We start from the raw sequence: 25826 nt of genomic DNA, 5'->3' as shown, positions 1-25826 counted from the left end.
CGGACCAGTTGAAAGGAACAGCAGAAAAAAAATAACACAGCAACAGAGAATTAAAGAGATCAACAACAAAAAATTGTATGTAAGTGTGGTGTATAGTATTATTCACGATTTGATGTTAACACCCTGCTTGAATAGCGAGACTGCCCCAGAGCTAATGCTCCTTTTCTGTTTCTATTTCGCAGATGTATTTTTCAAAAGTACCCCCCGCAACATGCTTTCTCTCTAATACCTCATAACCGCTTCACATGGGTCCCTTGTCCACCTCACCAACTAATTTTCCCTTTCTACCCTTGACCCCACTTTTGTTTCTTCTAGTATATACTTTCCACTGAGTAGCAGGCCTATATTTTCCCACTAATTCAGGCCCATTAGACAACACTCTATCATAATTAAGGAAGGTTTAGGCAAGAGAGTTGGATAAGGAAATTTATCTTCATTAAAAATCACATCCTTGGAGATGTAGATTCTGCCATCAGCAACTAGGCACTTGTAGCCTTTATGAGAGGGGGAATAACCCAAGAAGACACATTCCTGAGATTTGAATTGGAACTTGTGCTTGTTGTATGGTCTAAGAAAGGGGAAACATGAGCAACCAAACACCCTAAGAAATGAATAATCAGGAAGTTTGTTGAACAGTTTCTGATAGGGAGCCCCATTGTCAATAGCTGAAGATGGCAACCTGTTGATCAAGTAAATGCTGGAAACAGAGGCATGATCTCAGTAGTGTAGTGGTAGTTTGGCCTAAGAAAGAAGAGTGAGACCAAGCTCCACTATGTTCCTGTGCTTGCGTTCAACTACACCATTTTGATGGTGAGTATGAGGACAAATGAGCCTATGCTGAATACCATTTTGGGTTAAGAACTTAGTAAAGGGTCTGAACTCCCCTCCCCAATCAGATTGCACAGCCTTAGTGGTACAATTTAACGGATTAAAAACCATTGTTTTAAAAAGTTTAAAGGTCTCTAAGGTGTCAAAATTATTTTTGAGTAAATAGAACCAAGTAAACCTGGTATGAACATCCACAAAAGCCATATAATATCTGAAACCCGAGGGGGATGCAAAGGGTGCAAGACCCCACAGATCTTTGAAAACAAGCTTAAAGGGTTTAGCATACACAGTATTAGAAAGAAAAGAAGGAAAAAAAATGAGCCTTTCTGATACAACAATGATTGCAAAATCTGTTGAACTTTTATTAATATTTGGAAGATTATAAAGTTGTAATACAACTTTCATGGCATTAGCACTAGGGTTTTCTAGTCTAGAATGCCAAGTAGTAAAAGAAACAGCCTTACAAGATACTGTATTAACAATAGGACTAGCACAAGAAACAGAATTACATGGAACTGTAGTAGAAGAAACAGATTTACAAAAAGTTGCATTAACAACAACATGATTACAAGAAGCTGTATTGACAACAACAGTTTTATTTGAAGGAACATAATTAAAGACATTTGAAGGACCCTTGAGCTGAGACATGGAAGTAAGCAAAGTTGGGAACTGATAGAGTCCATTACTTCCCACAGGACCTTTAAGAAGAACTTGTTTAGAATTTTGTGATTTAACAACACAAAAGGACGAGTGAAACTCAAAAAACACATCATTATCTTTACAGAATTGACTGACACTAATAAGATTCTTTGTAATAGAGGGAACAAACAATAGATTACTTAGAACAAGAAAAAATTGAGGATTAAGAGGAGAGGAAAAGGTTGAAAGACCTAAGGAATTAATATTCAAACCTTGACCATTCCCAATGGTGATTTGATCAAGGCCCTCAAAGGGGGTTACTAGTTGAATATTTTGTGAGATATTGGTCACATGGTGAGAAGCACCAGAATCAGGGTACCAATTCTAAGTTGGTATTGCTAAAGAGCTAGCCAGAAACACTTGTGGAGGATGGGATTGTTGATTGAATATAGGTGCTGGGGTTGAACAGGTTGAGCATATCCATACGAAGGTGAGGATACCACATACTGAACTGGCTAAACTTCTTGTACTTGCTGTAAGGCCAAAACCGAAGGTGTCCACTGAACAGTTTGAGCTGTAGCAGTTTGGGTCTGAGCAGGTGCAAGTAAAACAGGTGGAGGAAGAGTAGGGACATAGTTCTCTTCCAACTTGTGATAGCAGAACGGTGCACCATGTTCAAATTTATAGCAAATTTGACACTGTACACTGAACAGGTTGGGCATATCCCTACTAAGGTGAGGAAATATTGAAAAAATCCAAGTTTCACATCGGCTAGAGATAAAGCCAAGATAGAGTATAAGTGAGGGACAATCCTCACCCCTTGAGTTAGTTTTTGGGGTTGAGTTAGACCTAAACTCACATTCTAAGAATTTAAGAGGAAACCACATACTGAACTGTCTGAGCTTGTTGTACTTGTTGTAAGGACAAAACAACAGGTGCGACCACCACGATTACTTTGGCCAATGTTCCAACCAAAACAAAGCACCATGTCCAACTTTATAGCAAATTTGACACTATACATCAACCAAGCGACCTTGAGCACCACCCCATGGCTTGAGGTGCAACCACCACGATTACTTTGGCCAATGTTCCAACCACGACAACCTTTGAAAAATCGATCTCCACTATAAACATTAGTGGAATTGTCACCAGAAGAGGGTTGAGTAGTCAAATAGGGATTAATAGAATTTTCCTCAGAAGAGGTGCCAGAAGTGAGATTAATCGAACCTAAAGCTCGCTTTCTGGACCTTTCAATTCGTGCTTCATACTCTTAACAATATTGTTCCTACTTCATCAATTGAAAGGGGATCAAAACAAGTACTAATAACTGAGATAGAAAAATCATACTCATCAGGAGTGTGATTGAATACTCATTTCAAAGCGCTATCAAACTCGAGCTGGAGTGAGCAATTGAAAATGTGATTGAATACATTTATAATGTGGGTTTCAGCCTAACTCGACCCTAAAAGCGAGCTCAAAGGGTGAGGGTTGACCCTCACTTATATACTCCTTCTTGGCCTTGTCTTTAACCAATATTGTTGGACCTTGTGGCCTCAATAATCTTAAGAGGGATAGGCTTAGAATGCAGAAGAAGCAACAACAATCAATTTAACAATGTTCTTTAAACATACAAGACACAATTGATTGCAACAAAATAAATAAGATAAGGGAAGAGAGAATGCAAACACAATTTTATACTAGTTCAACCACTTCCCGTGCCTGCGTCCAGTACTTAAACAACCCACTTGAGATTTCCACTATCTTTGTAAATTCCTTTACAAAGTCTGAACCACACAGGGACAACCCATCCCTTGTGTTCAGATGCTTTACAACAAGAGACTTACAATCTCTTAACCAATCTCATTGAATAAGAAAAATGGAAGAAGAATTCTCTCTTCAAGAGAAGAATATTACAATGAAGATCATGCAAAAATCCTTATAGATTTTGCAAGTGTTTGGTCAAGGATTTCTTTTGAGAGAACATTTGACAACGAAGTTCTTTTGGAATCTCTCTCATTGTCTTTTGAGAGGATAAAACATTTTTGCCAAGCAAAACTCTCTCTTCAATTTCGTCCCAAGTCACACATATATATAGGCCTTTGATGGCCATTCAAAATTCAAATGATAAGATGTGACTGTTGACGATATTCCTTGAAAATCCTCTCTGGTAATCGATTACACAGTTGTTTTTCTTGAACAGTTGTGACCCTTCATTTAAAATGTGAATTCCCAACGTTCAGAGTCTCTGGTAATTGATTACATATGATGTGTAATCGATTACACACTTTCAAACAATTGGTAATCGATTACATGTATTGGTAATCGATTACATGTGCCTTGAATGACTTGAAACCTTTCATTGTGAGACAAGACCTGATCTTGAAGAAATCTTGAATCAAGGCTTTGTTTGTTGAAACAATCTTGTATTAATCTTGAAGCAAAATGATCCTTGTTTGATTCTTCTTTTGACATCATCAAAATCATGTATACATACATTCACATTCTCCCCCTTTTTTATGATGACAAACATGTGATTTCTTCTCAACACCATCAAAGCTTGCATGATTTACATTCTCCCCTTTTCTCAAGCAAATTCTTAATTCTTCTTGACATCATCAAAATTTTCATGATTTACATTCTCCCCCTTTTTGATGATGACAACCACCTGTAGGTTAGGAGCAACAACAAAGAAAAAATATCTATTTGCATATAGTTTATTCCCCTTGGTTTTGCAATGATTGCTTATATGAGACAGTTGAAGATTTCATATTTTTCATATGTAAACAAATTGTCTCATAGACAATAGATAATTTTTCTTACTATTTTATCTTTTATCTTTCTCTCCCCCTTTATCAACATAAAAAACAAATCATGAATAGAGAGGAGAAAGATGTTACCACTTTTCGCAATGTATGAGAATCAAGTGATACCAAAAGGCATTAAAACAATCATTCAATATTAATCAAGCAAAAACAAGTACACTAACACATCAATCAAACACAATCAAATACAATCAATCATCAAATATTTAAAATCAAATTAATTAAATTAACAATCAACTAACTACACACAATAATTTCTATTAAAAAAATTCAAATTTCAAATTTCAAATTTTAAATTTTAAATACCAACTTCCAACTTCAACTTTTAGTAACTTCCCCTTCCAACTTCCAACCTGCATTTTCAACTTTCAACTTCCAATAACTTTCATTTCCAACTTCCAACTTCCAACTTTCATTTTTAACTTTCAACTTCCAATAACTTCTACTTCCAACTTCCAAATTTTAATTTTAAATTTTAAATTTTAATTTTCAATTTTCAAATTTAACTTTTCAAATTTCAATTTTCAATTTCAAATTTCAAATTTCAATTTCAAAATTTCCTTTTCTAAATTTGAAATAGTTTTCTTAAAACATGAAACTAATTTGAAAAAGTTTAATAGATTCTTTAAAAACAATCAAAAACTCAATCAGGAACAAACATCAAAGACAATACAATCAAACACACAATCAAAAATACATCAATCAATCATCAAACACAGTCAATCAAATTCAATCACAGTCTAAACTCAAGTAGAAAACAAGCATCAAAAGTAATCAATCAAAGACAAGTGACATGTTGGTATCATTTGATATTACTTGTTGGGGTTTTTGATCAAGTGACCTTTGTTTGTTGTCTCCATATATCGCATATTCACTTTTCTTGGGGAGAAATGTGGCCTTTGTTTGCTGTTTTCATAAATCACATATTCATTTATCTTGGAGAGAAATATGAATAAACTTTGATGCATGTCATGTGTTTGGAGAAATTGCTATCAATGTATCGACTTTGCTCTTCTCCATTTTCATAGTCTTTCGTCATGATACCCAGACTTATGATTTTCTTCTCTGAATCACTTAAATAATTTATGACATTATCTTCCCAAGTGATATATCCTTTCTTTTCTTTCTTTTCTTTGAAATTCATCTTGTCGGATATTTCCATTCTTCTTTTAAACACAGGACACTTGAATCTCATGTGCCCAAGTTTATCGCACTCAGCATTTTAGGGCTAAAGAGGAACATTCTTCTTTCTTCTTTCATCATCATCTTCTTTCTTCTCTAATTTTTTTTATGTAGTTGCATTTCTCTCTACAATTGTAGGAATAAATGAATCAAATTCAATGACTTCCCATATCTTTAGATCTATGGCTTCTATAATGATCTGCATTCGGGTTTTCCAATAATGATAACCCTCACCATTGAACATAAGAGCCTATTAGAAGTGATGCATTCTAAGCATTTAGAAAAGTGATGCATTCCAAGCATTTCTCTAGATATACTTGGACATTATTTATCACTAACAAAAGTGATGCATTCCAAGCATTTAGAAAACTTGCTAAAATTATACAAAACAAGAAAAATCTTAAGATTGCATCCATTAGAAGTGATCATGGGGTGAATTTGAAAACAAAGATTTTGAATCATTTTGTGAAGAACATGGTATTGAACACAATTTTTCTGCACCTAGAACCCCTCAACAAAATGGAGTTGTTGAGAGAAAAAATAGGTCATTGGAAGAAATTGCTAGAACTTTATTAAATGATATTTTTCTTCCAAAATATTTTTGGGCTGAAGCCGTCAATACTGCATGTTACATCATGAATAGGGCATTAATAAGACCCATTTTAAAGAAAACCCCATATGAATTATATAATGGTAGAAAATCCAACATTTCACATCTACATGTTTTTTGTTGCAAATGTTTTGTGCTTAATAATGGTAAAGATAATCTAGGAAAATTTGATGCAAAATCTGATGAAGACATCTTTCTTGCATATTCATTACAAAGCAAAGCATATAGAATATATAATAAAAGAACTATGAATATTGAGGAATCTATTCATGTTACTTTTGATGAATCTAATGTTATCTTGTCAAGAAAGAATATGCAAGATGATATTGCAGAATCTTTAGAACAAATGCATATTCATGGACAAGATTCTAAAGGAAAATGTAAAGGAAGCAATGAAGATCCTCCAGAAGAAGTCAAATCCAATGATGAACTTCCAAAAGAATGGAAAGCTTCAAAAGATCATCCCCTTGACAACATTATTGGTGATATCTCAAAAGGGGTAACAACTAGACATTCTTTTAAAGATTTATGCAATAATATGACTTTTGTATCTATGATTAAACCTAAAAATATAAAAGAAGCCATAGTAGATGATAACTGGATTATTGTCATGCAAGAAGAACTGAATCAATTTGAAAGAAACAATGTGTGGGAACTTGTAGAGAGACCTAAAAATTATCCCATCATAAGAACAAAATGGGTATTTAGAAATAAGTTAGATGAACATGGAATAATCATTAGAAATAAGGCTAGATTAGTTGCAAAAGGATATAATCAAGAAGAAGGTATAAATGATGAGGAAACATATGCTCCAGTTGTTAGATTAGAAGCCATTAGAATGCTCTTAGCATATGCATCCATAATGAATTTTAAGCTTTATCAAATGGATGTTAAAAGTGCTTTTCTAAATGGCTTAATTCAAGAAGAAATATATGTTATACAACCACCAGGTTTTGAAATATTGGATAAGGCAAATCATGTTTATAAATTGAAAAAGGCTTTATATGGCTTGAAACAAGCCCCTAGGGCTTGGTATGAGCGTCTAAGTAAGTTCCTTTTAGAAAAGGACTTTTCTAAAGGAAAAGTGGATGCTACTCTTTTTATAAAGAGAAAATCACATGATATTTTATTAGTTCAAATTTATGTTGATGACATTATTTTTGGATCCACTAATGAATTGTTGTGCAAGGAATTCTCCCATGACATGCAAAGTGAGTTTGAAATGTCAATGATGGGAGAACTTAACTTCTTTTTTGGATTACAAATTAAACAAATTAAGGATGGTATCTTTGTCAATCAATCCAAGTATTGCAAAGAGTTAATCCATAAATTCGACATGAAAAATGCTAAGCACATGGTTACACCAATGAACACTGCTTGTTATCTAGATAAAGATGAAACCGGTCAGTCAATAGATGTTAAGCAATATCGAGGTATGATCGGATCACTTCTTTATTTATCTGCTAGCAGGCCTGATATAATGTTTAGTGTGCGTATGTGTGCTAGATTTTAATCAAATCATAAACAATCACATCTTAGTGCTGTTAAAAGAATCATTAAATATTTGGTAGGCACTACAAACATAGGTTTATGGTATCCTAGAAATTCCACATGCACCCTAATTGGATATTCTGATTCAGACTTTGACGGTTCTAAAATAGATAGAAAGAGCACTAGTGGAACTTGTCAATTCATTGGATCTGCTCTAGTTTTTTGGCACAGTAAGAAACAAAATAGTGTTGCTTTATCCACTGCAGAAGCGGAATATATTTCTGCCAGCAGTTGTTGTGCTTAAATCTTATGGATGAAGCAACAACTGTTTGATTATGGAATCCTTCTTAACCATATACCTATTAGATGTGATAATACAAGTGCAATTAATCTCTCCAAAAATCCAGTTCAACACTCTAGAACTAAACATATATAAATTAGGCACCATTTTCTTAGAGATCATGTTCTAAAGGGAGATTGTGTATTAGAGTTTGTTGATACTAATAATCAACTTGCTGATATTTTCACAAAACCTCTCCCCAAAGAAGCATTCTTCTCTATTAGAAGGGAATTAGGTCTCTTAGATGTTAGTGATTTAGATAAATAAGGATTGATTGATTAATTTACTCTTATGATTAATTGTTTATGTTAAGTATGTTATTTTGATTGATTTTGTTTAAATTCTTGTTATTATGATAGAATTTATGAATTCCTGTGTGTTTTATATTTGAATGCTTGAATTAAGTGCATTAGTAGTGATAATTAATAATATTAGATGTATTTAGCATAGACATAGGTAATTTTTTTTAGAAACTAGCCTAGTTTATGCTCTGGTAATCGATTACCATCCAGTGTAATTGATTACACAAGAACAGGAAGCATGTAATTGATTACAACATCCTGTAATCGATTACCAGAAGGCTTATTAGTCCTGTAATCGATTACCAAGCCTTGTAATCGATTACAACTCGTCCTCGTCTATAAATACCCACGAAACCTGTGTTGCTGCACAGCCAAGGCCTTTCCTCGTGCCTCCTCCATCCCTAAATCTTCAAACTTTCGTATCTTACTCAAATCTTCACCAAAACACGTCTCGTAAAGCCCAATCTTCCTCTTTTTCACTCCTCTTTCACTTCCACCGATTGAAATCCACTAAAACTTCATCAAATGACATAACCATCGAAGAAGAGAAAGGGATCATCCTCCACCGTTGCTGCCCATCGCCGCCACGGACCATCCGAAGCACCCACAACACCTATTCATCCCTCTTTGTCATCTCCAAGATCATCCACGTTGTTTTCATCCGATGATCAGCGTCTACGGTACCTTTCTCAATTTTCTTCTAGGATCATCTTAGACCCTAAGTACCTAGACGTAGATTTCTTTAATGATAAAACGTTTGATTGCTATCAAGTGTTTCAGAATTCTGGCCTGGTTGATTTCATGTCATTAAAATTGTCACATTATCCTAAACTTGTAAAGGTCTTCTGCTGCAATTTAAAAATTCAGGATAACATTATTTCTTCTGAGGTGCATGGTATTCCTATGATCATTCATCAGTCATTGTTCTTTTCTTTAACTCATTTACCCAGTCAAGGTGCACCTTTAGAGGGCACCATTGCTGATGATTGGAAATTTGATTATTCTAGTCATGATGCTCGTCGTATGGTCTGCAATGACCAGGTTGAAATGACCGGTAGATTGCTGGCCGGGTCATTAGCATTTGATAATCGCATCATGCACTATATAATTGTTAGAATTTTGCTTCCCCGGTCTTCAAATTTGGCCCAAGCCTTTGAGGAGGATTTGATTCTGATGTGGGTTTTTCTTACCGGTCGTCAGATCGACTGGGCCCACTTGGTTCGGTACTGAATGCTTAAGACATTACCGACCAATGCACCTCTCCCTTACCCTCAATTGATAACTTTGTTTCTGCGGCATTTTTAAATTCCGCTTGATGATGAACCATTTGTTCAAGTCAAGCGTTCCTTTGCAATTGGTGCTGGTGCAGTGACTTCCTTTGGATACCGTAAGGATCGGAATGGTCAATGGCTGAAGAAAGACGCACTCCCTCCTCAAGATGAGCGTACTCCTTCACCTCTTTCTCAGCTAGATGATTTAGCACTCATGACTGAAGTTCTTTCCGAATTACGGGATCTTCGTTCTTATGTTGGTGAACGTTTCGACTCATTGGATACACGTTTTGCCGGCATGGATATTCGCCTCACACAACATGAAGAGGATGTGGGTTACATTCGTCAGAGTTTCGCTCTTCCACCACCACCTCTACCTTCTTAGAATTTAGTTTCTAATTCTATGTCTCTTATAAGCCGTGTATTTTGGTTATGCTACTTAGATTATTATGTTCAGTACTTTATTTATCTTGTAGTATTTGGATTTCAGACTTTTATGCTCTGATACCACTTGTCTAACAAGTCTATGTTAGACAAGTGGCCTTAGATATCTTAAGAAGGGGGGGTTGAATTAAGATATCACAAACTATTTCCCCAATTAAAGTTCTATTTCACTTTCTATTCAATTTACAAATTCCCTTAACAATGAACTTCTTAAATATTGATTCAAATAGAACAATCTGAATATAAATATAAAACAATAATAAATAAAAGAGTTTAAGGGAAGAGAAAGTGCAAACTCGGATTTATACTGGTTCGGCCACACCCTTGTGCCTACGTTTAGTCCCCAAGCAACCCGCTTGAGAGTTCCACTTTCTTGTAAAATCCTTTTACAAGTTCTGAACACACAAGGACTATCCTTCCTTTGTGTTCAGAATTCTTTTACAACAAGAGACCCTCGGTCTCTTAATCCCTTAGAGAATTAGAAAGAAGAGAAGAATGAATCTCTCTTGAAAGAGATAGATTTTACAATCTGAGCACTCAAATGATTCCTTAATGAATTGCAAGTGGATTGGCCAAGGAATTCTTAAGAGGATAAAACAATTTTGCTCTTTTGAGAGAATAAACACTTGTTGTTTTGAAAAAACTCTGAGCAAATTCGTGTTCTAAGTCACATATATATAGACCATTGGTGGTCATGTAAAAACCATTTGAGAAGTTGTGACTCTTAGAAATATTTTTCTGAAAATCTTGACTGGTAATCGATTACAATATTTGTGTAATCGATTACAGCTTTTAAAATTTGAATTAAAACGTTTATTAACTGCTGGTAATCGATTACCAATATTGTGTAATCGATTACACAGCCTAAAATTTGAATTCAAATATTTAATAGCTGTTGTAAATCATTTTTGACCACTGGTAATCGATTACATCCTCTGGTAATCGATTACTAGAGAGCAAATCTCTTGAAAAACACTTTTTAACTTAAATTACTTGGTCAAACCTTTTGCTACATCAATTAAGAATTCCCTTCCTGAAATACTAGTGATCATCTTGATGTTGTGGCTTGTATTCTTGGACCATAGTCTTGAATTTAAACTTGAAAAGCCCATTTGCATCAAATCATCATGATCATCATCAAAACACCAAAGTCATTTGCTTCTACAATCTCTCCCTTTTTTATGATGACAATATAAGTCCTGAAATCAAGATACAAGCAAGCAATGTATATATATAAAATTTGCGTTCACTCCCCCTATGTTTTGGAATTGATGATCACTTGATTTCTAAGCTTTTTCTAAGCCTTTATACACCCCATTTTTCTCCCCCTTTGGCAACATCAAAAAGCCAAAGTGTTTGGGAATTATCACAGATATAATAATGAAGTGGAAACAGAGTAATTACAAAGTATAAGGCATAACCAACCAAACTCATAAATAAGACATAACCAAACCAGAATCCAAACAGTTCAAAATTCAAAAACCACATAGTATCAAAGCATAAAAGTCTGAAATCCAAATACTACAAGATAAATAAAGTACTGAACATAATAATCTAAGTAGCATAACCAAAATACACGGCTTATAAGAGACATAGAATTAGAAACTAAATTTTAAGAAGGTAGAGGTGGTGGTGGAAGAGCGAAACTCTGACGAATGTAACCCACATCCTCTTCATGTTGTGTGAGGCGAATATCCATGCCGGCAAAACATGTATCCAATGAGTCGAAACATTCACCAACATAAGAACGAAGATCCCGTAATTCGGAAAGAACTTCAGTCATGAGTGCTGAATCATCTCGCTGAGGAGGAGGTGAAGGAGTACGCTCATCTTGAGGAGGGAGTGCGTCTTTCTTCAGCCATTGACCATTCCGATCCTTACGGTATCCAAAGGAAGTCACTGCACCAGCACCAATTGCAAAGGAACGCTTGACTTGAACAAATGGTTCATCATCAAGTGAAATTTGAAAATGACGCAGAAAGAAGTTATCAATTGAGGGTAAGGGAGAGGTGCATTGGCCTGTAATGCCTTAAGCATTCGGTACCAAACCAAGTGGGCCCAGTCGATCTGACGACCGGTAAGAAAAACCCACATCAGAATCAAATCCTCCTCAGAGGCTTGGGCCAAATTTGAAGACCGGGGAAGCAAAATTCTAACAATTATATAGTGCATGATGCGATTATCAAATGTTAATGACCCGACCAGCAATCTACTGGTCATTTCAACCTCGTCATTGCAGACCATACGGCGAGCATCATGACTAGAATAATCAAATTTCCAGTCATCAACAATGGTGCCCTCAAAAGGTGCACCTTGACTGGGTAAATGAGTTAAAGAAAAGAACAATGACTGATCAATGATCATAGGAATACCATGCACCTCAGAGGAAATAATGTCATCCTGAATTTTTAAATTGCAGCAGAAGACCTTTACAAGTTTAGGATAATGTGACAATTTTAATGACATGAAATCAACCAGGCCAGAATTCTGAAACACTTGATAGCAATCAAACGTTTTATCATTAAAGAAATCTACGTCTAGGTACTTAGGGTCTAAGATGATCCTAGAAGAAAATTGAGAAAGGTACCGTAGACGCTGATCATCGGATGAAAACAACGTGGATGATCTTGGAGATGACAAAGAGGGATGAATAGGTGTTGTGGGTGCTTCGGATAGTCCGTGGCGGCGATGAGCGGCGGCGGTGGAGGATGATCCCTTTCTCTTCTTCGATGGTTCTGCCATTTGATGAAGTTTTAGTGGATTTCAATCGGTGGAAGTGAAAGAGGAGTGAAAAAGAGGAAGATTGGGCTTTACGAGACGTGTTTTGGTGAAGATTTGAGTAAGATACGAAAGTTTGAAGATTTAGGGATGGAGGAGGCACGAGGAAAGGTCTTGGCTGTGCAGCAACACAGGTTTCGTGGGTATTTATAGACGAGGACGAGTTGTAATCGATTACAAGGCTTGGTAATCGATTACAGGACTAATAAGCCTTCTGGTAATCGATTACAGGATGTTGTAATCGATTACATGCTTCCTGTTCTTGTGTAATCAATTACACTGGATGGTAATCGATTACCAGAGCATAAACTAGGCTAGTTTCTAAAAAAAATTACCTATGTCTATGCTAAATACATCTAATATTATTAATTATCACTACTAATGCACTTAATTCAAGCATTCAAATATAAAACACACAGGAATTCATAAATTCTATCATAATAACAAGAATTTAAACAAAATCAATCAAAATAACATACTTAACATAAACAATTAATCATAAGTAAATTAATCAATCAATCCTTATTTATCTAAATCACTAACATCTAAGAGGCCTAATTCCCTTCTAATAGAGAAGAATGCTTCTTTGGGGAGAGGTTTTGTGAAAATATCAGCAAGTTGATTCTTACTATTAACAAACTCTAATACACAATCTCCCTTTAGAACATGATCTCTAAGAAAATGGTGCCTAATTTCTATATGTTTAGTTCTAGAGTGTTGAACTGGATTCTTGGAGAGATTAATTGCACTTGTATTATCACATCTAATAGGTATAAGGTCAAGAAAGATTCCATAATCAGAAGGTTGTTGCTTCATCCATAAGATTTGAGCACAACAACGGCTGGCAGGAATATATTCCGCTTCTGCAGTGGATAAAGCAATACTATTTTGTTTCTTACTGTGCCAAGAAACTAGAGCAGATCCAATGAATTGACAAGTTCCACTAGTGCTCTTTCTATCTGTTTTAGAACCGACAAAGTCTGAATCAGACAATTCGGGTGCATTTGGAATTTCTAGGATACCATAAACCTATGTTTGTAGTGCCTACCAAATATCTAATGATTCTTTTAACAGCACTAAGATGTGATTGTTTAGGATTTGATTAAAATCTAGCACGCATACACACACTAAACATTATATCAGGCCTGCTAGCAGATAAATGAAGAAGTGATCCGATCATACCTCGATATTGCTTAACATCTATTGATTGACCGGTTTCATCTTTATCTAGATAGCAAGCAGTGTTCATTGGTGTAGCCATGTGCTTAGCATTTTCCATGTCAAATTTGTGGATTAAGTCTTTGCAATACTTGGATTGATTGACAAAGATACCATCCTTAGTTTGTTTAATTTGTAATCCAAAAAAGAAGTTAAGTTCTCCCATCATTGACATTTCAAACTCACTTTGCATGTCATGGGAGAATTCCTTACACAACAATTCGTTAGTTGATCCAAAAATAATGTCATCAACATAAATTTGAACTAATAAAATATCATGTGATTTTTTCTTTATAAAAAGAGAGTAGTATCCACTTTTCCTTTAGAAAAGTCCTTTTCTAAAAGGAACTTACTTAGACGCTCGTACCAAGCCCTAGGGACTTCTTTCAAGCCATATAAAGCCTTTTTCAATTTATAAACATAATTTGGCTTATCCAATATTTCAAAACCTGGTGGTTGTTCAACATATACTTCTTCTTGAATTAAGCCATTTAGAAAAGCACTTTTAACATCCATTTAATAAAGCTTAAAATTCATTATGGATGCATATGCTAAGAGCATTCTAATGGCTTCTAATCTAGCAACTGGAGCATACGTTTCCTCATAATCTATACCTTCTTCTTGATTATATCCTTTTGCAACTAATCTAGCCTTATTTCTAATGATTATTCCATGTTCATCTAACTTATTTCTAAATACCCATTTTGTTCCTATGATGGGATAATTTTTAGGTCTCTCTACAAGTTCCCACACATTGTTTCTTTCAAATTGATTCAGTTCTTCTTGCATGGCAATAATCCAGTTATCATCTACTATGGCTTCTTTTATATTTTTAGGTTCAATCATAGATACAAAAGTCATATTATTGCATAAATCTTTAAGAGAATGTCTAGTTGTTACCCCTTTTGAGATATCACCAATAATGTTGTCAAGGGGATGATCTTTTGAAGCTTTCCATTCTTTTGGAAGTTCATCATTGGATTTGACTTCTTCTGGAGGATCTTCATTGCTTCCTTTACCTTTTCCTTTAGAATCTTGTCCATGAATATGCATTTGTTCTAAAGATTCTGCAATATCATCTTGCATATTCTTTCTTGACAAGATAGCATTAGATTCATCAAAAGTAACATGAATAGATTTCTCAATATTCATAGTTCTTTTATTATATATCCTATATGCTTTGCTTTGTAATGAATATCTAAGAAAGATGCCTTCATCAGATTTTGCATCAAATTTTCCTAGATTGTCTTTACCATTATTAAGCACAAAACATTTGCAACCAAAAACATGTAGATGTGAAATGTTGAGTTTTCTACCATTATATAACTCATATGAGGTTTTCTTTAAAATGGGTCTTATTAATGCCCTATTCATGATGTAACATGCAGTATTGACGGCTTCAGCCCAAAAATATTTTGGAAGAAAAGTTTCATTTAATAAAGTTCTAGCAATTTCTTCCAATGACCTATTTTTCCTCTCAACAACTTCATTTTGTTAAGGGGTTCTAGGTGCAGAAAAATTGTGTTCAATACCATGTTCTTCACAAAATGATTCAAAATCTTTGTTTTCAAATTCACCCCATGATCACTTCTAATGGATGCAATCTTAAGATTTTTCTTGTTTTGTATAACTTTAGCAAGTTTTCTAAATGCTTGGAATGCATCACTTTTATGAGTGATAAATAATGTCCAAGTATATCTAGAGAAATCATCAACTATAACAAGAGCATAGTAATTTTCTCCAAAACTCATGGTTCTAAATGGACCAAATAAATCCATATGCAATAATTGTAAGGGTTGAGTGGTTGAAACAATATTTTTAGATTTGAATGAGACTCTAGTTTGTTTGCCCTTTTGACATGCATCACATAGTTTATCTTTTTCAAATTTCAATTTAGGGAAACCAACTACTAAATCTTTTGAAATTAATTTGTTTAAGTGATCCATGTGAGCAATTCTTTTATGCCATAATCATGGATCATCATCTTTGCTAAGAAAACAATGATTGTTATCTAATTTTAGGCTTAAGTCTATCATGTATACATTGTTGACTCTATGTTCTACATGCTTTATATTAATGTCATGTTTATGTTCTATAAGACATTTTTGAGAATCAAATGATACTAGATAGCCTTTGTCACATAATTGACTAACACTAAGCAGGCTGTACTTAAGACCTTCAACAAGTAGAACATTTTCAATGGAGTTTGAAGAATTTGTACCTATTTTACCAACTCCAAGGATTCTACCTTTGTTGTTGTCACCATATGTTACATGCCCGCTTTTCTTGGGAGAGATATGTGTAAACTTTGATGCATCTCCAGTCATATGTTTTGAGCATCCGCTATCTATGTACCACTCCTTCCTCAAAGACACCTACATAATCAAGTTTTTGACTTAGGTACCCAAACTTTATTGGGTCCTTATGTGTGTTAGTGTAAACTGAGGATCCTTTTGGGACCCATATCATTTTAATGTTGCTGTAGTTTTTCTTAAAGTAGCAAGTAGATATGTCATGTCCTTTTCTTCCACAGTAAAAACAAGTGATAGAACTAGAATTATATTTTTGTGTGGAAGTAGAGAAGTTTTTATGAAATTTTTGTTATTTTTCAGATTTATATCCAAGTCCAGCCTTATTGGAGACATATCTTTGTTTTTCTAATATGACATCTAAATTATTTTTACTATAAGAAAATTTTGCAATTGAGTTTTTCAATTCTTTAATTTCTTTTTCATATTTTTCACAACAACTACAAGAATCTGATATTTTCTTGTCAGAAATAGTAGAGATATGAACTTTTACATTTGATTTAGAAATTGAGACTTCATTTCTAAGATGATCTAATTCTTTGTTTAATTTTGAAATTTCATTTTCTAGATTTGAAATTGTTTTCTTAGAAGATGAAACTAACTTTGCAAGTTTAATTGACTCTTTATGCAAATCAGCAAATGCATCTTGTAATTCATCAAAAGAAATAGATAAGTTATTTGAAGATGTTACCTCTTCATCACTTTCATAACTTTTAGCCATAAGGAAGATGTTTATCTCTTCATTTTCTGAATCTTCAGAAGATTCCATATCATTTTCATCCCATGTGATGTATGCTTTCTTCAATTTCTTTTCACTAAAATTTTTCTTTAAAGACTTCTCCATCTTTTTCTTGAAGATGGGACAATTAACCCTCAGATGTCCAGGTTGATTGCACTCAAAGCACTTTGGAGTAGAGGATGAAGTTTCTGTCCTTTTAGATTTAAAATTGGGTCGCCTTTGATTTCCTCTTACTTTAAGAAACTTGTTGAATCCTTTTAAAAAAGGCTCAGACTTCCCAATTTTTATATTTTGCGTTTGGTATGATAATCTACTTTGTGCTGCTATTTTAATCTAACTTAATCTTGGTTTAAATTGTCAGCCTTCTGTAACAACTAATGAGATTGATAAAGCAGTGCACCAGATGATAATTGATGCCGGTGCTTATCCCTCACCCCTTGGCTATGGTGGATTTCCGAAAAGTGTGTGCACATCTGTTAATGAGTGCATGTGCCATGGAATACCTGATTCTCGGCAGTTACAGGTTTTATGAGCCTATATTGCTATTTCTAACTTTATCTTTGGCATGCATTTTGCTCGTAACTGACGACAATGATCTCTTTTTGCAGAATGGTGATATTATTAACATTGATGTGACAGTCTACCTGGATGTATGTTTCTCCCTTACTAAAATTTTATTTAGGCTTAAGTGGTCACAAATATAGGTGTATTGTCGGTGTTATTTATACAATTATTTGGAGCTGTCTTATAAATTACAGTTTCATAATAATTTTCTTGTCTATATCTTATAACGCATGCAGCTAGAATGTTTAGTTATTAGGGTGCCTCTTATACCTGGAGCTGGTTTTCAGCTTATTTCTATTATTTTCTTCCCATGCAAACATGCTTTAACAAGAAGGAAATATTCATTGACTATGGATAAACATGCATTGGCATCGGTGCTGAAAGCTAAAATAAGCAAGTCGTTGCTACTTTGTTGATTATCAATAAGTGACTGTTCAATTTTTTTACATGATTTATGCCATTATATTTTGTATCAACTTGTAATATTTTTTCATCAGTTTTCCACTTAAAAATAATACATTTAAAGGAAATGATTGGTGAGTTATGATATTTCAGTTGGATAAAAAGCTTTTCTCTCCATTTGAGAAAGCATATACACAATTTTATTTATAGTCTTCTGAAAAAACAGCTGGAATCTGAGGGAGTAGGACTTTAATTTCTCATGATATTTTTTAGGATTTCTCTCATCATGTATATTAAATTTGATTGTGTGAATTTATTTTATGATGCTCTGTCTGGTAGTTTCTCTTTTTTTTTTCTATTTTTTTTCTAACAGATTAGCTGTGCTCTATTTATATTGTATTTTGGGTGCAATGCTGGTTACTAATAGTCTCTCTAAGATATTAATTTCTTAGTGTTAATGACCAATCAAATTAATGCCCTTCTATATGCTATATTAGGGATATCATGGAGACACATCAAAGACATTTTTTTGTGGGGAAGTCGGTGATGAACTCAAAAATCTTGTTAAGGTAAATAATTGTCAGCTGATTGTGGGGAAAAAGAAACTTCACTGTATTGTTAATTTGATTGTTGTGGTATGGGTTGTACTCTATTGACCAAATATTACTATCTTTATCTATTTGCTTTTTTCATCACATTAAACAATTTCAGTTGTTCAGTTGTTTAGATTATTCATTAAGTAAATCCTTTATCTGTTGGAAGGTAACTGAAGAGTGCCTGGAGAAGGGAATAGCTGCGTGCAAGGACGGTGCTCTCTTTAGGAAAATTGGAAAGAGAATCAGGTAAATTATCTTTGCATTATAATGACGAAAATGCCTACATGCTTGTAAATGTACTAGTGCCGACATTGGTCATGTCTTGCATGTGAATCTTGGTTTACTTTCCTTTAACTTGTAAAACTAGTTGCAGCTTTGCAATTGAATGAACCCATTAACATTATATGTATTATTAGCTATTCTTCCTACACCAAGCTGCAAGAGAAGATTTATATGCTGTATCATTCTTTGAAATTACTAATTACTAAACTATCCTGAAACAAAAATGGGTTAAAATTTTATTGTACATATTACTTTGCAGACTTTATTAGAGAAAGGACGAGGAATAAATAATCCTAGGCACTGTGTAATGAAGAGATGTCAAATCCAAGTCATACTTAAAATGCGGCAACAGCTCACAATCATAAAATACTTTCTTTTGTATTTGTCAATTTCCACGTTTTCATTCCAAGAATCCTAACTTAATAAATTACTTCTATACAAAACCATTGGAGCCAAGTATCTAAGAGTAGGCTGTTGTGATCATAAAAATGAATATTCTGCAATTCTATTGTACTTTTCACTCTGTCGACTATTCTGAGTTAAAATGAGAGCAATCACATAATCAGTGTCTTCATCTGCAGGATCGTTGAATACATTAGAAGTTAAAACATAAAATACTATGCATTTCACAAGTCCTCTCCATTGAGACAGGAAAAGTTGTTCATCTCCCATACTTGAGTGGGTCTAAATGCAATTTCTTCTTCATATTTCTGTTTCTATATCAAAAATAAAATGACGATACTATGATTCCCCTTGTAACACTCCCCATCAAATATAGCATGCTTCATCAAGTTATCAAAGGTAGTTAAATAGGGGAATTTGGAACGTTACATGTAGCCCATTTTCCCTTTCATTTGACCACAAGGAGTACTGACTGAAACCAATCTCTGACATTTAACTCATTTAATTTGAGTTCGATGATTTGGATGGAAGGGTTCTAGTCAATGGTTTGGAAAGGTGGGGACATGGAAGTCTGGTTTGAGTTTGACTTTTTGGGGGATGACTATTCAGGGTTTTCAGTGATGGGGGCATTAGCCATGAAGCTATGCCAAGTCATCACTTAACTGATGGCAGGAACTCGATACAAAAGTTTCGATATATTGGAAACTCAACAATGGAAAAATATTTTAGGGACCCAGAACAAAATTCGATCATTTATCCAGGACTTTAAACATATTTAATCCTAAATAATTTATATTGTGATAAACGATTATTTTTAACTATTGATAATTTTAAAATAAATAATTTAGAAATAAAGATGAAATGAATAGATTGAAAGAGATAAGAGGTTAAGAAAAATTCTTAAAAACACTTCCATTGAATAATAACTCCTAAAAATGCTCTAATTCACGATAACTATTCTAATTCATGTATATAGGGCATTTGAATTTTCTACATCTGTTTCTAGTTTCTGTATACAATTATTGTATATCTTAATTGATGATGTGATCTGCAATTGGTGGTTGCTTATATAGATTTTTTAAGTATTTGCTTTTCTTTTGAAACATTATCGCAGTGAGCATGCTGAAAAGTATGGCTATGGTGTAGTGGAGCGTTTTGTTGGGCATGGTGTGGGAACAGTGTTCCATTCTGAACCAATTATTATGCACAATCGTAAGTGACTAACTTGTATAATTTCTTCATCACATTGTTTTTCAATCATAATATGACTGTCTAAAATAACACTACATTAACTGCACATTTATTGCTTGGTTTTTCTATGTTATATGCTTAGAGTTGCCACTTAACTGGATTTATCGTAATAGAGTGTTCACCTAGGGGTGTGTGGTTTGAATTTTACGAAAACCGAACCAGACTGTTATGTACAGTTTATTTTGGAAAACCAAATCTGTTTTCCCCTCCCATTCAATTTGATATTTTTGGGAAATTGGTTCTAGATCGGTTTAAAACAAACATAAACCAGTTTGAAACCAGTTTTGAGCTGATTTTAAACTGTTTTTGGTTCAAAACCAGTTCAAATCCTGTTTTAAATTTGTTTCAAAACCAGTTTTTTGAACCTTTATTTTTCTCTCTCGAAATCCAATTTTAAAACTGGTTAACGGAACCAATTTTGTTTTAAAACAGACTTTTAATTTTATACCATTGCTTGACAGGCAATGAGAAGGCAGGTCGCATGATTGAAGGTCAAACATTTACAATTGGTAAGTGCATTGTTAATTTGTACGAAGAATCTGAGGTGATAATTGCTAACTTGTCTTTGACATATGGCTTCACATATTACTTTGTGGTATGTCTAGAACAATTGGAGTTATTGATGAGTGGTCATCCTACTCATAATCAGTAGTTTGAATTGACTCCTTGTTTTGGAATAATATATACGAGGGGAATTTCCTTGGTAGAAAGAAGAGGTAGGGATCTGTTTGGTTTTAGGAAATGTATTTGTTTCCGTTTTCTGTTTTCACTAGGAATTACAAATATGCCAAAAAAATTCCACTATCCATCATTCTTTGTCTTCTTTTCTACCTGAGGGCGGTAAAGCATTTTTTTAGATTCACCATCAGTTCTATATGGTTATAAAAATGCTACATCATAATTCTTAATTCTTAGAATATGGGTTTTTATTGGGAATGATTCCTTAAGAATTCTATCCAAATTGCAGAGCCGATTCTTTCGATGGGAAGCATTGATTCCATTACATGGCCTGACAACTGGACAACAATAACAGCTGATGGTAGTCCGGCTGCACAGTTTGAGCATACCATTTTGATAACTAAGACTGGAGCCGAAATTTTGACTAAATGTTGACATGGTAATTCTTTGTTTAATCCACATTGATGTTATGAAATATGAAGAGTTTGTGTCTAAGTTGTAAATATGTGCCCTGAAATTAATTTGCTTCTGGAATATTATGCTCTGGCTAGTAAAGATTGCCTTCAGAAGCTGTATACCAAATTCTCTAGTGCATAGAATTTTCATATATGATGGCACCAGATATAGAGAAAGATTCAACAGTACATGTTTCTATCAGAAAACAGAGTTATGGCAATGCATTCAGAGAGTCTCTGCTCAGATAACTGTCAAACTGAAAGTTGAAATGGTAGTCTAATTTAGTTCGCGAGAATAGCTTGGTTATTGTTCGTTGGCAACTTGGCATTTTCTAATTTTATGCTTTGAAGATATTGGGAAGAGTTTAAGCTGGTGATTTCATATAAAGTGGTGGACATTAGCCATTGGACGACTGATAAAGCTGGACTAGATGAGGAATCTCGAGTTGAATTTCAGATTGACATAGTGAATCTTCGAATCAGCAAAAGCTCAATCGTGTTAATAAAATAAGCGAAGTTCTGCTTGTCATATAGTAATAATCCTGTGGCTCAATCTAAAGAATATACATGCTTGCATAAAGTATGATAATCAATCTGCTTATCATATGGGATTGGGTTGGAAATAAGTTCAATCGAGTTTTGTTTTAAGTTGCATATCTTGTTTTATTGTTCTTTAATGAGTTTGAAACAAACTCTTTTGTAATGTTTTGCACATTATTAATTTAAAAAGGGCAACCAATCTCCTATAGAGCCTAATATGTTGACATGCAGTGACCTCTTCAACTTAAAAAGAGACCAAAACAAATCCCAAGTGTCGTGTGATGTTTTACGAAATTATGTATATTAGAATATAGGAATGCAGCCACACGTGAAGGGTCTTAAATTTTACTTCATATTGATTCAACTTCAAAAAAAAAAGACCATAATAAATCCAAGTGTCGGATGGTGTTATACGTATGAAATAATGTTAGAATATACGATAGCAGCCATACGTGTGAAGTGTCCTAAATTTTATTTTAAGTTGACTAGTAAATAAGGCCACTTGCACATATATAAATAATTGTACCAGTCTTGACTGAAGCGTTCGTTTTACTAGTTAGCTAGGAGGAAAGACCATAGCAGATGCTAAAGTTTTTATTTATCCTTGAGGAAAAGGGCCAGGGAAAGAAAAATCATTGATGGTAAAAAAGAAAAAGTTCCCGTTTGGGAAAAGAAAGCACTTAGAGCATCTCCAACCGGAGGTGCTTCCATGGTTTCTTATGTTAAATAATGATCTCTTGTGAGTTCTTCTACGCTGGAGCACAATGATATGACAGATTTGGTTTCTTCCGCAGCAGACTATGGATTCCTTATATAAACAACTATTTTTTATGAATAAAGGGACAAAAACGAAACCAAAAAAACGTGAAGCCGCTGTAGACCCACAACTAGATGACAAAGAGGATAGCGCAGATGAAATGGCGTCGTCGGAGACGTCGAGCATGGCGGACGTGACAACGTAGAAGAGGAGGAAAAACACGTGTTTCTTCCACACATGCTTGGCCTTGTTGATGTGGTTGTGGAGCTGCTAGTGGTGCTGGGGCTTGAGCGAAATGGCGTTGTCAGAGACGTCGAGCGTGACAACGCAGAAGAGGAGTACCCACACGTGCTTGGCATTGTTGTCGTGGTTGTGGAGCTGCTTGTGGTGTTGGAGTGTGGTGAAGCGCGTTTTGGAAGATGGTGTGGAATTGGGGTGGAATTGGAAGGAGAGAAGGGAGAAAGGGGTGATTGTTGTTGTTGGTGGTGCATTGGAACTCGAAGGAGTGGGTGGGTGGAGCGGAAAAAATTGAAAAACTCAAAAAAGGAATTAATTATTTTATTAGATAAAAAATTAAGTTATAATAAAATAATTTAAATGTTTGGATTTCTTGTATTGGAATAATATGTTATGAGTTTCTTATAAGTGACATGATATTGCGATAACCACAACAAATATTGTGAGGATCACAAAAAAATAATTAAGGAACCTAGGAAGAAACATGCTCTTATTGACCTCATTTGCTACTTACCGTCCACTTTCGTTTCACACGTCCCAAAATTCATCCACGTGTTAAAAGTTAAAACAAAAATTATTCTATAAATTCTTCCATTTATAAAGCTCCTTTAAGGAGGCATTCATCAATCATCACCATCAATGGCTTCCATGGGCTCTCTGAAGATGATTTCGTCCCTCAAACTCTCCCGTTCAAGTTGTTCTATCTCTCCCCTTCAAACCCAAAAGCAAGTAGGTTCAAGTCTCTTTCAATCCTTCCCAACCAAAACTTTAAAATTCTCAGCTACCCCTCAAGTATCTACATCCAGAAGAAGTACCAACAAGACCACTACCACTGCATTCTTCTTCAATAACCAAAAGCAGCATCAAGATTCCTCACAGCCAGGTAAGTTCTTTTCAGATCCCTTTGCTAGATCATACACACAAAACCCACTTCTCAATAAATTTCCTCATGTCAAAAATCACAATTTCCATATTAGAAACCCTCTTTTAGTATCATTCTCTAACCATAACTTACACAGAGCTATAGCATTCCTTATTCATGAATTTGTTCATTATTTATCTAGCCAAAGTTCAAGAACTCTTTGTCTACGAGATCAACGAACGCGACCGAGGAAGTCCTGCATACCTTAGGCTAAGCCAGAAGCCAGTTAACTCTCTAGGAGACTTAGTGCCATTCAGCAACAAGATATACTCTGGAGACTTGCAAAAGAGACTAGGGATAACTGCAGGCTTGTGTGTGCTCATCCAGCATGAGCCTGAGAAAAAGGGTGATAGATATGAGGCCATTTACAGCTTCTACTTTGGAAACTATGGCCACATATCAGTGCAAGGAGCCTATCTCACATTCCAAGACACATATCTGGCAGTTACAGGAGGCTCTGGAATCTTTGAAGGTGCTTCTGGACAAGTGAAGCTTCACCAACTTGTGTTCCCTTTCAAGCTGTTCTACACCTTCTATTTGAAGGGTGTTCCTGATTTGCCTCCTGAACTGCTTGGGAAACCTGTTGAACCTTCACCAAGTGTTGAGCCTTCTCCTGCTGCTATGGCTACCGAGCCTCATGCCTGTTTGCCAAACTTCACCAACTGATAATGATTATGATGATGCAATTGAGCCTTTTTTGTTTTTCAGGAAATTTTAGTTTTGAACCCAAAATAAAGTCTAGGTGTTGCATATTGACTGTATACCAAAATTCGCCAACTGATGATGATGCAATTGAGTCCTTTTCTTTTGCAGAAAATTTTATTTTGGACCCAAAATAAAATCTGGGTGTTGCAGATTTACTATATTATTGAATCTTGTTTTGCTTGTGTTGGACTAGATGTGGTAGATGTATTAGGTAAAAGCATAATTGGAGTGAGTTACATTTGTGCTAATGCAAAATCAATTTTACTTCAATTTTTTTTCCTGAACTACTAACTAGACAAGACTACAAAACGCTTACTATATGAAACACTATTTGAGCAGAACGTTGATTTGTATTTCAAACTTGATTATAAGTAAATTATTGAAAGGTTGCATTTGTCTTCATGTGGCCTTGTGAAATGAAATTATTCGTACATAATATTGGACTTAAAATAAGAACTGCACTCTTGGTTGATAGTAACAGCAAATGCTAGAAAAATCTTATTCAAGTGGAGAAACGTGGTTGGGCACGCTTTTAAATGTGGAGTAACATGCGGGCTGTGGCTACCAGAAACAACTTCGATGAAAGGAAAAAAGGAAATGACATTGAAGATTACCCTTGGTTGAATGCTACCGTAGCTAGAGTACACGACACATTTTTTTTAACACTCCTTTTAAATGGTTGAAATTTATTAAAACTCAAAATTTTGTAAGTTTTATATTTTATTTAATAAAATCTCTAGTGATATTATCTATAATAGGAGACATTGTATTAGAATATTTTCAAAGTACTAACATGAGTTGTTTAAAGTTAAACGTTATTTAACAAATTTTTGCATTGGAACATATTACTTAGGAGTGCATTACTGAAGTGAGTTGTTTAGATAAATAATCATTAATTGCTTAACTGATTTTATCAATAAAAAAAAAAAATCTTTTTTCAGTCACAAAATTTAATGTGACTCACGTTAGAGCTTTAACAACTTTAATATTAAAGTAAATTTTTGTGTAAAATTTTTAAATTTGTGGCATTTATAAAGTGCACAAAAATAAGATAAATAACTT

At 34.5% G+C, this 25826-nt stretch overlaps 2 protein-coding genes and 1 non-coding gene across 3 annotated transcripts in view; all 3 read left to right on the top strand.

Annotated features, from left to right (window-relative positions):
- Positions 1-22132, top strand: part of LOC100776460 (methionine aminopeptidase 1B, chloroplastic) — a 38328-nt gene extending 16196 nt beyond the window's left edge. Inside the window, exons 4-10 of the mRNA XM_003516802.4 lie at positions 17335-17496; positions 17582-17623; positions 18437-18508; positions 18702-18781; positions 20334-20431; positions 20932-20979; positions 21438-22132. Of these exons, the coding sequence (XP_003516850.1) occupies positions 17335-17496; positions 17582-17623; positions 18437-18508; positions 18702-18781; positions 20334-20431; positions 20932-20979; positions 21438-21583 (648 nt within the window). The 3' untranslated portion in view covers positions 21584-22132. The remainder of the gene's footprint in view (positions 1-17334; positions 17497-17581; positions 17624-18436; positions 18509-18701; positions 18782-20333; positions 20432-20931; positions 20980-21437) is intronic.
- On the top strand, positions 12611-12680 carry MIR4993 (microRNA MIR4993). The gene has a single exon (NR_126608.1). It is a non-coding gene; the product is annotated as a microRNA MIR4993 (primary transcript).
- Positions 22133-23775: 1643 nt separating the features above from the next.
- Positions 23776-24954, top strand: AOC1 (allene oxide cyclase 4, chloroplastic-like). The gene is made up of 2 exons (NM_001254432.1): positions 23776-24020; positions 24202-24954. The coding sequence occupies exons 1-2, from the start codon at positions 23777-23779 to the stop codon at positions 24723-24725; spliced, it is 768 nt and encodes a 255-aa protein (NP_001241361.1). The 5' UTR covers position 23776; the 3' UTR covers positions 24726-24954.
- Positions 24955-25826: the final 872 nt, after the last annotated feature.

Source organism: Glycine max, chromosome 1 (genome assembly GCF_000004515.6).
Source record: "Glycine max cultivar Williams 82 chromosome 1, Glycine_max_v4.0, whole genome shotgun sequence".
In the NCBI taxonomy this organism is placed as follows: Eukaryota; Viridiplantae; Streptophyta; class Magnoliopsida; order Fabales; family Fabaceae; genus Glycine; species Glycine max.
Note: the sequence above shows the minus strand (reverse complement) of the source record. Positions and strands in the feature narration are given on the sequence as shown.